General features: G+C 48.8%; 1 protein-coding gene across 1 annotated transcript in view; it reads right to left on the reverse strand.

Moving 5' to 3' along the window:
* The window catches only part of LOC119176670 (uncharacterized), a 40,134-nt gene extending 23,742 nt beyond the window's left edge, over positions 1-16,392 (reverse strand). The window contains exon 1 of the mRNA XM_037428028.2: positions 16,303-16,392. Within this exon, the coding sequence (XP_037283925.2) occupies positions 16,303-16,317 (15 nt within the window). The 5' untranslated portion in view covers positions 16,318-16,392. The remainder of the gene's footprint in view (positions 1-16,302) is intronic.
* Between the last annotated feature and the right edge of the window lie 546 nt (positions 16,393-16,938).

The raw sequence follows: 16,938 nt of genomic DNA on the forward strand, positions 1-16,938 counted from the left end.
TACACATCAAATTAGCCAGTGGCTGATAGATTGGCTTGCAACGTGCGATTTTCAGGCATATTCCGTTATTTGTCGAGAGAAGAGAAATCCATCTTTAGCTGACTTTGATAATGTATTGTGAATTCCCGGCCGCACGCTGCGCTATAATATTTGGCTCGCTTGTTGTCGGGAGCCTCTATACTACCGATCGGTAGCGTTTTCTGATCATGCTCAAAAAGTGTTGCAGAGCCCCTTTAACGTGAACCTAATACATGCATACTTACTCGAGTGTTTTGGCACGTCTTCCCCCTAGAAATGCAACGGCCGGATCCAGTAATCGAATCCTCGTGCTAGAAGCTACCATGGCGGGGAAAATGATAAATAAAATGTGAATGTGCCTGGCTTTTGACTCGATAACTCAGCAATAAATAACGTTACCACTGTTCTGTAATCGAAATAATAGGAAATTGATTCGTTACGCACCACTCTGAATTATATGTATACACCGATACTCCACTGTAAGGGAATTAACCGAAACTAGTGAAGCAAAATAGGGGCAAGGGCTCCTGAATTTTTTTTTGCTTTTTGTTTCGTGTGGATAAAGTGCGCAATGTGGATCGAATGCATATATAGAAGAAATTCTTTCAATAGTGCTTTGGTGGAGTGCTAAGTTCACAGCACGCCCTAAAGATTAACGCCATTTGCCTCTTTTGTCATGTGTAGATGACTTTAGAGGCAATATATAAAAAGGGGTGTGTAATAGCAATGTTTATGCATCATAGCGGTCAAAATTTCCGGAGGGCTTTGAACATTTTCGTCCTCCTCTTTCTTAATTTTCCGAAGGTGCTGAACATGTTTTAATTAAAAGCTCGTACGGTAATTATGACGCTCTTTTAATATTTTCAACACCCTAGCACATTTAAAGAAAACAAGATGGATAAAAAGTTTAATTGACAGCCCCAAACAGTCATTTATGGGCGTGATATCGAATCATCTCCAACGTGTACCGTGACCTGGGATACGCCACTTCACCATGTACACCAGTGGTAAGCGATCTCGCATCGGCCTATACCTGAAAGATAATAAAAACAGCTTAGGTAAACTATACTTTAATCAAGTCGTTAATTAATATTAGGACCATATGTATTGATTATCAGAAGCCAAACACAACACCCAAATACTGTATCGCAGGCCATCGACTGTATTATAATTATGGGCTTTGGGACTGCGATGAACCTGATAAATATAACCTGCCATTTGGTGGTTTCAGTTTCAGTTTATTGAGCGTATTTGGGGGGGGGGGGATACATATTGCGAGAGGTATACAGGAAGAGGTTTCATAGTGTAAACACTGCGGTGGGACCTCTTGTTTTAAAGTACACAAAAATAAAAACAGGAGCAGGATCGCGTAAAAGAAGCGTGATAGTGCGTACAAGATAACGGGGAAGATACCATTTTATAAAATTAGCACTATATATCCCTTTTTGACGTTCTGTACAGCAGTATTGCTGAAACAAGTGACAAGCAGTTGTATGGCACGCATTATTCGCTTCCGAAAAGCTCCTCGCGCTGACGTGCTATGCAGTGAACGTGATACCCTTGTCACACGGTCACCACCAAACTCCATTAAACACCGTCAACGTAAATCTCCCTCAGGGGGTTCAACGGAGAAGGAGTTGTGGCAGTGTCACACGGCAATGACAAGGTTGTAACAGTTGCCGCGAGGAGGCTCAGCTGGCGCTGTTTGACCTTCGGAAAAGTATTCTAATTTCATCTCTATTGATTTTTTGTGAATCCTCTTTATACGTTTTTTTTACAAAAAGCACTATTAAGTAGATATGCGACTAAAAAACATTAAAAATAATTTCATATAAAAATGCATTTGCTAAATGTAGCGATGCTGCGTGACGCTGGCTACATTGTGCTTTTAGTTGTTTTGCTGCTGTGTATATGCCCGGTACCGGTACGAAAGTTCTTATGCTTCCTTGCCTCGTGAGCGCACATTTTGTGTTCTTCAGCCATGAGTGACACAGCGAACGACGTGAGGAAGTGGTACAAAAATGCGCTGGTAATGACGTTGATCGGCTGGCGCCAACCGGCCCGACTCGCGGGGCATAGTGTGTAGGGCATCAGTGTTGAGATTAAGTGAACTCTGGCGGGCGTAAATGTATCCAAACAAACACCCGTTGTGAATGAGTACTACAACGAAAGAACGTTTAATATTGCCAAAATGTATTATTTTTTCACTGCGGCCACTTAGTGCTCGAAATTGTTCTTTGACCTCTAGACTGCTGCGGACGAGAGTACCTCGTTTCGCTGCGAAGGGAGATCGTTGAACGTCCTTTGCGAAATGCTCCGTTTATCTTCGTTTGCGTAAGGGTGGCCGTGTGACACGGACCGCATCTTCATTGTCGTAAGGACGAAGGAGTTAAATGGTCTTCGCAGGTGCCCGTGTGACAGGGGTATGAGACAAAGGCAGGCATCCTACTACCTTGTAGTTGTTTACGTGTAACTTTATTTTCCTTTAAAATAAAAGCTTCTCTCTTGAACCTTTCTGCGTGTCTTACTAACGAACTATACTTTGCAATAACATATAAGTCATATTTTTATTTGGACCGCTACATTGCGAAAATTAGGCCGCAATATTAGTCAATATGCTATTTCTCTCAACTTTGTCACAATATCCTCGCAAAGTATTTGTTTAATTTGCTCCCGAAGTATTTTAATCATTTACTATAGGAACATATAAAACAGGAGATGTTAATATATGACTATAAAAATAAAGTCCGCGCTTTCTATATAAAAAAAAGGCTAAACATGCAGCATGTCGCAATTTTCCACGAAAGTTAAAGTTAAAACAAAAATAAATAAAGTATCATCATGAAATATTGGTGGCTTGAAATTAGGGAAAAAATTGTTTCCGCGTAATTACTCAGACCAGTAATATTATGCAAATTATTTAGTGCGACACAATATTATTGATAACCAACAGACAATAATGTCATGGAAAGTTTAAGGGGTGTTATTAGATGTTATTTTAATTTAAATGATAAGAAAGAGAAGTTGACGAAAACATAACTTCGAATAGAAGGTCGCAGGTTCGGATCCTGCCAGTGGCAAGTTATCTCTACGTCCGCTTTTCTTTCTTCACATTTACATTACAACTACATCTAATAACACCACCTATATACTTTTCATGGTATTATTGTCTCTTGGTTCACATTAATATTTTAACAAAGAAAATGAGCCCTTAAATTTACACTTTCCTTCCTTTTTAGCGCTACACAGTTTCACTTGGTTGCCCAAAGTTTGAAGCGTCCTATAAGCAACACGTGTTTTTTTTCCCCGAGTAATAAAACGTGTCAATAACTACTTCTCGCATTCACATATACCTACACTACATATAGAGTGGCCATATAATTGAAATAAAACTGCATTTCATAATCCACGTCCAGATTTTATAGTAATTTTGGATATCAGTATCGATATGCTGTTGAAATCTTGTACCAAATTTTCAGAAATGACCAGTGTATAAGCTATGGGAAAGGTTTTCGTTTGAATGGTCACGTTTGCTAACAACCTGTTCAAACTACCAACCTTCCTTTCCGGCTTCTTTGGCCCTGTGGGACTAAGTTGCGTGAGTACGACCCACTGGTTGAGACCACTGCTCTAAAGTATAGCAGAGACTACGGCAATTATGATTCAGTGCGAACGACTGGAGATACACGCCTATACGCGTCATCGCTTGTCTTAATGTCACGTGACCTTCTTTGCCCCGCTTGCCAACATTACCTAGGTGGTGTTAACTTAGCACAACCTTGCTCATTCTTCTCATTTTTTTTTTCATAACGTTCCCGTTCGTGTAACCTTTAAAAGCTCTATTACAGCAGTCGTAGTTCCTCACTTTTGTTTATAAGTTTATGTGACCGTGTGTGCGTTTTGCATCTAGTGGTATACGTGAGTACAACCAATATATAGCCACCCAACTATGTGATATGTGGGGTTTAACGTCCCAAAACCACCATATGATTATGAGAGACACCGTGGTGGAGGGCTCCGGAAATTTCGACCACCTGGGGTTCTTTAACGTGCACCCAAATCTGAGCACACGGGCCTACAACATTTCCGCCACCATCGGAAATGCAGCCGCCGCCACCGGGATTTGATCCCGCGACCTGCGTGTCAGCAGCCGAGTACCTTAGCCATTAGACCACCGTGGCGGGGCACCCAACTGTGTGGACTAGATATGCATCACGCTAGCAGTGCGCTTCCGTATTTGAGCCGTAATCACGTAAAACACACGTAATCGGACATTTTCAGATCTCTGGCTCACAGCCCTCGTGATAAGCGATCGAAGGTGCCATGATGAAGGCGAATAACGTCCATTCCACTTTGCGTCCACCGCCGATGCGTTCTGCTAGCTCCGCCGTCGTGCGGATAGGCCTGGTCGGGCGGCACGAACGGCGAGGCGCGCTCGCTGTTATCGCGGCTTCCTGACGGGAGAGAAATAACGCGAGAGAAGGTGAGCGCCTCTTTCAGCGCATGCCGACACGCCCTGCGCCGGCGTATGCAAAGCGCCGTCCGTTAACCTCAAATTAGGCGATTGCAACCGGAACGCCCGGTCGCCGCGTGGCTCTCCCCGCATCCCTCTCGCATCGGTGTGTAGCGAATGCTGCGCGCGCTTTCTCTGCGCACGGCGCGGCACTCGCCGTGTTGCCCCAGCGGACGGGTCACTCAGTGCACGTCCCTCTTGCTCTTCGGGAGCACCTTGTTGTCACGCCGAGAAGAATACGCGCACTTTCGTTTCCCTCTTTAGGGGCTGCGATATCGTGAACGGCTTGCCGCGCTGCTCAGCGCTATCGCTGGGTCGAGACTGACCGTAAAAGCCGAAGAGCTGCAGTGCAGTGGCCCTTGTATGGTGGTGCGCTGGTCGGCAGCCATGGAGCTATCGGCTGAAAGCATCGGCGCGTATACACGAGCGACGAAGGCTCCTCCATGTCGATAGTTGTGATGCAAAATAAGGTCCGCAGAGGAGACTCTCCGAGGGTTTTCGCGGGCAACGTCGGCAAGCGTGAAAGCTTTCTTCAGCAAGCAAATCTACAGCGAAATATCGATGTTGTCTCTTTTCTCTTTCTGTCCAGCGCCATTTGTACGTCGGGGTTCTCTGTTGTATATATACGCTTCTTTGAGAGTTACACTCAGCCGTTACCTGATGAACACATAACAAAGAGTGAAGCAGTAAAATAGTCAATTATCTTTTAAATTGAGCATCTGAGCGATCATTTTGCAACTTATGAATCGTAGTCGGTTAGCTCGCATGGCCTGCCCACTCGATACAAATTTTCAGTTCAAGACATTTCCTCAATAATCATTATGAAGGAATGCGTTCCCATTACCCTCAGGACCCTAAGCGGCGTTTTGTTGAAAACAAATGAAGATTAAGAGAAACATTTTTACTGCAGCTTTGATGGCGCATATCTCGAGCCCATCGCGATATCCCTCGGAGACATTCTACGATACATCGTTAATCTAAGTTGAAAAGGGGTATTATACCAGGGGACTTTTTTGTACGCACAAACTTAACAGCGTCCGTCTCATTGTTTACGAGGCAGGCCTCCATGCCCGTAGAGGGCCGGACACAAACAAGAAAATTCTATCTACAGCTGCTCAAACAAAAGTGTGGCGTGCACGCACAACAACTTTCATTACTTGTAAAGGTCCTTGTATTATGTTTTGTTCTTAATCAAAATGATTTCCGAATAATGATCCTTGTTGGGTCTTTCCGTCTTAAAACCACGGTATGATAACGAGAGACACCGAAATATTTTCTGGTACAATCTGAACCGCCAAGTTGACCTGATCGTAGACCTGTTTATTCTATTTTTTCTAAATGAATATAACTTTTTCAGTACCTCTGCATTCCCGACATCACTCTCGTACGACGGTGGTTTTAAGATTCGATATGTTCACTTCTCGACTAAACCTAAATGTATACTGAGAGACCCCAGGCCAAGTGAAACTGCCCGATTCTGACGAGTGAGTTTGAGCAAACCTGATTTAGAAATATTGCGATTCTTAGTGGAAGTGCGCGCCTTAAGATAATCATAAGAGGTCAGTTTGTGAGTGAGTCAGAGGGAGTTCGGTTTGTTTTTTTGTCGACATGTGACCGGAGCACGTTCGACGAACAGCATCACGTGGAAGTCGTCCAGCTCTCGCACACTTTCGCCGAAGAGAGGAACGCTGTGCGAGGCGCGCCTCGTTTCCGTCTCGAAACGCTCTGCACTTCCTGCCCATAATCCCAACGCCGCCGGTCACGATCGGCTCGTTCCGACGCCGATCTAATGGCACACGGCGCAAGCTTGGTCGGCCATCAGGTGGAAACAGAGGAACGCGCCTCGGGCCTTTTGTTCTCGGGCAGAGCCGCCCAGTCACCGTACATATATGTAGCTCAGGAGCTGCTTTCCTGTGTCGCAGATCGCCCGTGACTGCAGATTACATGGAAGTATCGTTTGTGTATGTAAGAATGACCTACTCACGAAGCAGATTCGAGTGCAAGCCGTCGCTAGCCATCTGGGGAGAATTTACTCTCGTTCTTTGTTCTCCGAGAGGGCTTGAGGTTGGAAAGTTGGCCAATCGAGCGTTGTGTCCTCGGTGCACAGCGAGTCGTACACTTTATTCCATTAGGCCGCGCCTAAGAAACACAGAGTAGGCAGCAACACACTTGCTGGAGCAGTGTCTAGTTCGGACCTGGCTGACCAGCAATGGCTGATCGACCATATTGGGCTGGCATTTGAGACCAAATATGCTGCTTATTGGGCGAGTTGGTGCATCATGTACTTGTATTGCTTTGGCACAATGTTGTTATCAATATGGAGTAAAGGAGGAGGAGCTAGTGGTAAAGTGCTCATATGTAGTGTTGCCTGTCTTTTTCTGTTTTGGTTATGCCCCTTTTCCGAATTCTCAAACAGAGTTCCCTTAAAGCAATGCAGGCTCAAGCCAGTGCGGCCCTCGCCTAGCGTACCCCCCATGGTAAGAGTAGAGTAATCTAAATTTGAATAAATCATTTCTGGTCTGAAATCGTTTCCCTATTCTGTTCTGTTTCGTTCGCCAACAAAATAAAACACGCATACATAAGCAATATTATTTTAATATTAAAACACGCATTGCCGGCATTCCTTTTACACACACGTCTGCATGCCCTACAACATTGTCAACTTTCATTGTTCATGCATGGATGTTGCAGCGTGTATAGGGTAAAAAAAACCAACATTCTTATTTGGGCGTCACTCGTGCACAACATTGCACGTTTCCCGCCGCGTTGCCCGAGTCGGTCTTCTGCTCATCATCACGCGCGAGTATGTGTCTTAGCGAAGACATGTTCATTTGTTCCATTCATTGCGCACCGTTCATGGGTCAGCGGTTCCACACTTTGAAATGCTCGAGAGGCCACTTCCTTTTCTCTAAGGTTCACGTGAAGCCCGCCGTGGTGGTCTAGTGGCTCGGCTGCTGACCCGCAGGTCGCGGGATCGAATCCGAGTTGTGGCGGCTGCATTTTCAATGGAGGCGAAAATGCCGTAGGCCCATGTGCTCAGATTTGGGTGAACGTTAAAGAACCACAGGTGGTCGAAATTTCCGGAGCCCTCCACTGCGGCGCCTCTAGTAATCATATGGTGGTTCTGGGACGTCAAACCCCACAAATCAATCAATCAGTCAATCAAAATTCGCGTGAACTCTTTGAGTCAAGTTTCTGAAATCTATTGCCTGAAATTTCCTTCAGGACTTATACGAAATACGCATCCCTTTATCGTGATAATAGGGAGATTTAGAATACCGTTTGCAAGCGCTGCGGGCGTTGCGGGTGTAGCGGGCGCCATATGAGTTTTAGCATAGCGTTTGTTCTGCTGGGAACCGTAGCGCGCGATTGCAGCGACACCGTAGCCTCGAAACAAGCGCTTGCGGGCCACATGCGGGCCGCCATCCCCGCACGCAATTTCAGATTTTTTGCGTCTGGTCCGCGAACGCGAACGCTGACTCAGCGCGTTACGACGCATGCGCAGTGGCAGCGACTGCACCGCCGGGGCTCGCAGTGTGCTATTCTAAAGCTCCCTAATGTCGTAGCAACTTGCGCCCGGTGTCGGAGAAAGTGAAGGGCCCAACATGGTATGACATCTTTTTACTCTCGTACCCTCTTTTAGAAAAAAAAGCGCATATAATCTTAACCCCATCTATCACGTGTTGACGTGGCCAGCGCAGGGACTGTGGGTTTTATAATATACAATGGATGGCGATGCGAACTTCGTAGCAGCAGAAATGTTATATGCAGCAGTAGCGGTTCGGTTTTCGACGAGCTCTCTTTCTCTCTGGCCTGACCAGCGGTGGCAAAAGGTGGCTGCCCCCTACAAGCTTTGAAAAATTGAGCGATGCTCGCACGCCAGTTGGCCCACATACATATATACCACAATAACAGCACTAACATATCCTTTCGTGTTAGCGTCCAGAGGGAGTTCTTGCGAGACTTGCAGAGCGTGCATGCAGTGACAAAGGCCGAGACGTGCTCTCCTCGGTTGCAGTTGAAAAGAACCAGGAACGGAACGTAGGTCGAGTCGCACTTCCGTGGCGATTTTCGCCCGCCGGATCAGCGGCGCGGAACCTTGGACAACATGCGCTTGCGCGCGTATTGAAGTAACCACATGAGGTTTAGCCGAGAACGCCGTCGACGATATTCAGCGAGGTACCTCCTTTGCGAAGCGCGCCAAGGTAAGCAAAAAAAAAAAAGAAAAAAAAAGGCGATCCATCTCTGGAAACGCGGTCGTCGCGGCTCTCGTCGACGCACGCTCGGCCGCTGTCGCCCGCTCCAGATGTCGCCGAGAGGTGGGGCGCCCGACCTGGCGCGCTAAAGGCAGGCGACCGCGACGCCGCCGTCTCGTCGGGTTTCAGTGCCCTCGAGCGGGTTGCTGGCCCAATGAGACGTGCAGGAGTAAGTTAAAGAAAAAAGAACTCGCAACTTTCACGAAGGTCTCGTGCATGATGCAGTTTCCGGAGGCACCGAACAGCCGTCACTTGGCTTCCCGACTCCGGGGCCGCGCGCCAGACGAGACGTCAAGGAGGAACGAGGAGACATTCGTGTTTCGCTAATGGGCGACGGGGAAAGGGGCTCGCCACGAACATTCCTCCCGCGATTCGCCCATTCACCCCAGCATGTAAGGCACACTGCAGCTGGCTGAAACTCGCACACAGCGCGAGATTCGACCTCATCGCGCCCCTCGTCGTGTCTCATGGTTTTGTGGGTTCAGCAATTGGGTCCGCTTTATCGCGCTGCTAAATTTGTTCGACTTGCGAAATAGTGTCTCTACCGGGCTCAGATTTATCTCTTTAAGTCCAAGAGAAACTATATTATCTACACTTGCAAGTATATCTGGTCAGTTTATGATCATTTATGTCGTGAGAAACGCTGTATGTTAACCAGCTCAATCAGCCGGCGCGGAATTCGAGGTAAACACACCAACGCTATTAAATGAATCATGAGTATTAGGATATAAAGGGCGCGATACATCAGAAATGGCAGCAGATGGCTGATAAAACCATCATAATCAGATCTAATGACAAACAGATGAGAATGAGAGACGGCGCACAACGATTCCACAGAATCAATCAACGCCACAGGATCAATCTGTTCTTGTTCTTTCGCTTCCGTAGTTACGAAGTAACTACTTGTAGGTTGCGCTGTTCCTGAATTCAGTCGACACTATAGGCGTCGATGACACGGTGGTCTAGTGGCTAAGGTACTCGGCTGCTGACCCGCAGGTCGCGGGATCGAATCCAGGCTGCGGCGGCTTCATTTTTGATAAAGGCCAAAATGCTGTAAGCCCATGTGCTCAGATTTGGGAGCATGCATCCAAATCTGAGCACACAGGCCTACAGCATTTTAAAGAAACCCAGGTCGTCGAAATTTCCGGAGCCCTCCACTACGGCGTCTCTCATAATCATATGGTAGTTTTAGGACATTACACCCCACATATAAATCATCTACACTTTAGGCACCATCAAAAGTGCGTGCACCAGTATAATTTTTTTTCTCGCTGACTGACATAGTGGAGTGGCACGAGATCACTTCTTAAAAGGCGCTGATATGACATGACAGGAGCAGTGGAAGAGAGGAGTGGTCATGCTGGTTCACTATTTGGTCGCGCCAAAGGCTGTGCGAGAAGTCGCGGTGCACATGTCTTCCACCGTTACCTGAAGTGCATGGCGGTGTTTACACGCGATGCTCAGATCTCTGGGAATTACAATGATGTCAGTTCAAAGAAGCTGTTGGCTATTGACGAAGGGCCATGGTCGACCTTTCGCGCTCTCTACCTGCCACTCAGCGCTAACGTGGGAAGCATACTCGAATATGTCTACACAGTTCGTCTTCTTTATCGAGCCAGATCAGCGAAACAGATCAGTATATACACCCCTTCAGAGCACGCGCGCCCACTATGCAGTTGAGTATATTTGTGCCCGATTCTGCGGCAGGAGAAATTCTAGAATCCTTTACAGCGCTGGCATTCGAGAAACAGAGAGCAGCCTTTCGCAATCGGCGCACCGAAATGCGGCCGCCGCGTTCTTGCCAGGAATAGCAGCGGCTGCATGCACTAGCGATCGGTTTTGGCGCAGCGGCTGACGCTGTCCGCTCTTGGTTGTTGAGCATTATCTGTCAAATTGTCACTTGTATACTGTGCAGGAGCATGATCGGCGTCGCACATTGTGTGAGCGCAGCTACACCCGCTTCCTACCTATAGGGTCAATCTCGCATGGACTTGTCAGTCAAAAGTGTGCGCTTCCGCACCACCATAACAACCATGCACTGGCTTGCTTTTGTCCTCGTATTTTTCTTGAGTTCAGTCGCGTAAGCACGCGTTTCTATGAAAGTGACGTGAACACTTCTATCTTTATATACCGTCAATCGCAGCACAAAAGCGTTTCCCGTAACGTGGAATCGAAGCGATCGGCTTTGACAATAGTCATTTCTTCTCTCACTTCGCACTAATCCTATACACCGCGGTATACGTGCATCGAGGATATTCGATGTTTGGAGCTCCGTCCCCGCGGTGTGTCGCACTGGTTACATGAGTGGCGCCGCCGACGTACAGGCCGAACGGCGATGTATTCGGAGATCTGAGACAACGAAGAAGGCCTAGCGGGCTGATCAATGCGTGCGCGCCCGAAGCGGCGAGAGCTTGCCAATGCCGTGACGACACCTTATAGCCTAAAGGTCAAAGAGTTCATGTTCCGTGTAAAACAGGCTGAACCAGAAACGCGTTGCCCACAGCGTAAGCTCGACATCAGCGGCTTAACTCGATTACTGTGTTGCTGTTTACAATTCTAAATTAAGGGGAAGGAGAAGATACGGGCTTTTTACGTGCTGATGAAGATACGCACCATGATGAGGGCTTTGGACTAATTTTCGCTGTTGCTGTTTGCCCTCATTGAACTGCGGTAGCCTCGAGAGTTATCGAACACGCTTCCTCGCATGAGCGTAACGATATTTTTTTTCTTCGAGGTTAGGAAAAAAAAGGGGGTGGGGGGCTGTCCTACCGCGCTTTATGTATTTATAGGTCGGGCATCCGGTGTTTAACACTTGAAGCCAACCACTATGGTGCCACTGTTGCCGCGAGCTCTATCCACTTGGCTACAGCACTGTCCTTGCTAGAAAAACGCAACAATAACAATTATCTGCTCTTTACAAACTCATTGCCGAAAATTCTCTGTCTTTGTTCGTATTCATATAATTGAAGTGTCGGTCGTTCCCGGAATAAGTCTCGTTAACAGTTCGACAGGCGACATACTGGTCGGCTTGAATGAAACTTCACACTGCCTTCATTTTCGAAGCACAGAGTATAGCCATAGTCGCGTGACTTGTCTGTTGTGGCACTGTTTTAGGACATTAGCACATCCCTGTGAAGCTTCGTCCTGCCGTTCTCTCCGGTGCCGCCCATATGCGTGACGCAAAACATTTCCCCAAATACGTAAAGAAGAAAGAGGATTCGGGCGACAGCTGCCATCTGCGCATTGTCAGTTTCCCGGGTCAACCCTTCGCCTGAGTGGACATTCGGCTGGTACGGGGATTTACACATGTGCACGACGACCTTCTCGCGCTGTTCTGCGATTAACGGAAGCCGTTCGAAAGGCTTCGGTGAAAGTTCGGCCGCTTTGATGTCAAATTGCTGACCTGGTGACCCCAATGTTCGCAGGTGGCCTTCCGCTCTCGTTGCTGTAGCACAGGACATATGGGCATCGTGTAGAACATGCATGCATGCGTGGGAGACACAAAGTGGTGTCTTCTGACCGCATCCAAGCTGAGAGCAGGGGAAGCTCCGGTTTCTGTCGCCTGCAGCTAAACGTTCTCGAGCGTCGCCGCATCATCTCCTAAAGAACAAGTGGTCTTTGTATCTTCATGATCGTCTTTATCCTGGGCGCTGTTTTCAGCAAGAGCACCGTATCACTCGGGTTACGGCTGGGGCGACCATGCGCTCGCCATTTCCAAGCAGCTCTCCCGGTGACAGATTTGACGGCCGGGGATCAGCCCACCCTGCTTGGGCCGACAGCGTGCGTGTATACACGATCGTGAGGTGGCGCGCCGTCCCACTGACGACGACTGCTGCGCGCCACGCGCTTGCCGCTCCGCGGGGCGCCAACAATTTCGTGCGCTAGACGGGAAGCAGGGCGTGTGCAGCGCGTAATGACGCTCGGAGACCGACACATCCTGCAGCCGCCGCGTGCGATACGAAGCCGCAATTTGCTCCTGATCGCTGCTTCACTTGCCAGCACTGGTTCTTTCGGACGCCTCGGGCAGTCACATCGCACACCTCTTCGCAGTCCAGCCGTCTCGTTATTTTTGTGAACGTACAAAGTAACCTGCCCACTCACAGCAAGAGCTGGGCGGTAATTTTGAACTTGCCTTCGGAACGCGTTCACGCCTCGTGTACATGATAATGAAGTTTGGCACGTCGCGAATGTGTGTTAAATGGGCTGTGACGGATGAAGGATTACTTTTTTTTGGGAGGGGGGGGGGTCTCTGGAGAACACACCCATCGATTTGGTACCCCACGGGAACCACCCTTGAAATTCCTTGTTAAAAAAACGTGCGTCTGTTTGTGTTCCCTTAGCATGGCTACTTTTCTCTTCTCAATGGTCATTTGCATTCAATTACAAATCTCAAAGGGAGCTTTCTTTATTTCGTATATATCAAGTCAAGTCCGCTTTACCATGTGGACGTAATAAATGTCGCTATCGAGGCAAGCGTGGTCGTACGAACAACACAGCTATATACAGGTTTTGCAAGAGCTGAATTAAGCACGCGCTCCCTGTCTCACCATATTTGGTAATGATACACGCATCAGACTTCTCTTTCTCTCTATTTTTCTTGATAGAGACACCCAGATGAATTCGTGGTGTTTTCGGCAATTCATGAGTAGTCGGAAAACGAATGCGTCCACTCAGTTTCTTATGCACAGAAAAGTTTGCCTTACATTGAATTTCACCAGCTTGCATCTGGTATCTTCCATTGAACAGTGATAAACGGATTCCACGGACACACTACTTTTATATGAATACTCTCAACTGATTTCTGTGTATAGCTCAAGCTGCAAACGTACAGTGTCTTCATTATTTTTTAATGTAAAACCGCATGAACTTTCAGTACCAAATCAGTCCGAAGGGTAGGAAAGGAACTCCTCGCACGTGCCAAGCATTTTTTTAAACGAGCCTTTGAAGATATTTGTGAGCCATATCCATATCACTGCTCAGACTTCGGGCTTTAGTCGCACGTTAACGGACCCCGTGCGGTCAAAACTAACACACATGTCTCGTGTGTATGCGTTATCGTAACTCACTGGGCAGTTTCTGGACTTGAGCCCCACCATTTTCTGTTTAAATTAGTAACTGCTGATGTTCTACGTGTGAAATCCACAATGTAATAATGAGGCACGCCTTAGTGGGGGACGGATTAATTTTGACCACCCGGGGTTCTTGAGCGTAAACTTAAATCCAAACACACTGGTGATCTCTGCATTTCACCCCCAACAAAATGCGGCCACCGGTGTAGTGCGCCATGCCGCTTACTTCCTACAATTTCCGGCAAGATGACAATTATTATGACAGAAACTTGGGTAGCTTTTCGTTGGGGAGATGAGTGTTCTCTATGATTGTTCATGTAGATTATTATTTTTCATCGGTATTCTAACTGCAGCACCACCCACGCCTCGCATATGATGTTGCGCTCATATGGATGTCTCTATGTTATCTCCTGGTTCAAACAGCGTTGCCGACCATGCGCTGCCGCAAGTACATTGTTACGCTGCTCGTGTTACACGATTTTACTCCAAGTATCGCACGTTCTGTGTCACCATCGCAGTCCGGAACCTGCTACCCCCGCACTTTAGGCGAATAATAAAGATGAATTCTGCGGCACCGTATACATGCTTGACGAGATCACGGCATTTCGGGCATCAACATTGCGTAACGACGGCATGCATGCACACTCATCACGTCATTCATACACCGACTGACGGTGGCCTCACATCTGCAGAGCGTATGGCGGAACATTGGTGCCAGCGGTATCCAGTGGCGAAAGCACACACTTGGCTGGGGCAACACGAAAGCACAACACAAGGCATCACTTCAGCGACGATTTTCATGCTGTGCTCCTTCGCTCTTCTTGGAAGTTGACACTTGTCCAGGGCGAAGACGTCAAAGACAGATGCACCGCGTAGTTTCCGTTCGTGGCTGACTGAGCGCGGCCACCTCATGTCGCGAGAGTCCGTTTAGTATCAGCGGAAAACAAGAAATGATCATGTGGCGCACCCGTGAACCGGGATATACAGCATACGAAGATGTGATTCACAGCCATGGTGCTGCAAATTTCGGGGTATTTTATCGGCGGTAAACCCCCAAGCATAACATTATGAAGTGTGCTAGGACCGAACACACATGCAGCTCGTGCTGAGTCGTAGTGTTAAACTGGTTATTTCGGTTAACAGCGGACGTGCACGGAAGGCGTGAACTGAGCATGGACACTTGCGAAAACACGTGTGTGTTCACCGTGATAAGCACTAAGATGCCCCATTAACATTGGTGCGTGGAACAAGGTATATAGATAGTATATTAGTCGTAAATAGCCGACTTCATAGGTTTTCAAACTCCAGCGCAAATTCCACAAACCTGTTAACACCGTCTAATTGAGTGCTATTAAAACGAGAATCAACACAGATGAAGATTAAGACTGCCAGTTATGCAAGTGCTCATTATTATTTGTGACCCTTTTCACCCCTTTGCAATCGAGCAGCGCAAGTCGAGGAGCCGACTATTTCCGGAAAGTGATGTTTTCACGGGCATTACACGTGATTACGCACGTAAAGCTCCTGCTTTTCAAACTCCATCTTAATTCGGATAAGGGCAGCACCTCTTGTCTCCTCGGCTGCCTCAGTGTAATGCGACAGGTGAGAGTAGAAGTTATTTAGAAGTGAACTTGAGCGTGTCCAGTGAGCAGTATTCAGCCTGCGTTTGCGATGGTCGCGGGATCCGACGTGCGCGCTCTAGAGCCACAGTGAATCGCCCTTGGCCATGGCCGGTCAAGGTAATTCACTGTCCCACCTTCCCTCTCGAGGAGAGCACTCTTGTCTCGTCGCCAGTATTAAGCCGATGCGGGCTGTTTAAGGAGCATGGATGGCGTGCATTTTTCCACCGGCGTTATAACAGGTACAGCATAGCCGCCGATGCTGTTGCTTTTCAACTAAGCCGCCAAACGACGACTGTATGCCAGGAGGAACTATATTGCGGGCACAGGTAAAAGGGGCGCGCCCCAAGACGCGATTCTGCGCGAATGCCTGTGGCAGCCACTCCCAGCGTCTTGGGCAAATAGTCGGCAGGGCCGTTCCCCCTCGAGGTTGGCGGTCGCAGAATGCAGCCAAGCAGCACGGATTCACCAACACAGAACAGCACTGCTCCTCCACAGCATACTGCCGGGCTCAGCGGTCTTCGCCGCACTCGCGTCGTGTCGACATCGCCGCGCCAGGAAACGCGCACACCCGACGTGTAGTGCTCGGCGTTGGCGCAGTAAGCGCGCCCTCAGCTAAAAATACGGCACCCGGATGTTTCACTTTAAGCGCGCCGGTGGGCCCGATTCCGGGAGCGTTTTTCAATAATCAGCACTGTCGGAGGCGAGCATTTCCTGGAGCAAAGCGCGAACCGCGGTTCACGAGAGCGGGTTCGTGACACCGAGGTGGGCCGGCCAGGGGGCCCCGCTCGTGGTCACGGAGCCGCGCGGGCAGGGGGCACACTCACCGTGAGCGCAGCCATGGGGCGTCCGTCAGCACGCCGGCATCGCGGGCCAAAGACACGCTCGACTGGCGGCGCGCTTTCTTTTTCAGTGGGCTTCCCGAAACGTCACCGCGAAATGAGGCCAGCCAGAGGGCGCTCGATGGAGCTTACCCCCTCGCGCCCCCCCCCCCTCCCCGGCGCGCGCGTTCAGAGAGGCGACACTGGAAGCCGGCAATCTTTAATTAGCGGCGCTGCAAACCGCGCTTTTTGCGATGGTGGCCATTGTAAGTCCTGATGACATCTTGCCACCAGTCTGCGAGTTTCACAAAGTTGGCCTTGTCGCGTCCTGGCAGCCGCGACACCTCTCTGCCGGCCGGCGGCCAGCTGCTGAACCAATAGACCTGGTAGGGTGCCGCCGTAGACCCATTTGGCTGTTCCTCGCGCTTGACAAGCCGGGCCCCTGGCTCGACCGGTGGCACCACGAATGTGAGCCCAGGACGCGGTGGCTGCTGCTCGCGCTTGGCCATATGCCGGGCTGGTGGCACCACGAACGCCAGCCCTGGGTGTGCTGGCTGGCGCAGCCACGGTGGCATGATCACCACCACGTCGTTCCTCTTGGCCACGTCCCGGCGCCGTGGCGCGTGTGGACCGTTGACACCA

This window comes from Rhipicephalus microplus, chromosome X (genome assembly GCF_043290135.1).
Source record: "Rhipicephalus microplus isolate Deutch F79 chromosome X, USDA_Rmic, whole genome shotgun sequence".
NCBI classification, from domain to species: domain Eukaryota; kingdom Metazoa; phylum Arthropoda; class Arachnida; order Ixodida; family Ixodidae; genus Rhipicephalus; species Rhipicephalus microplus.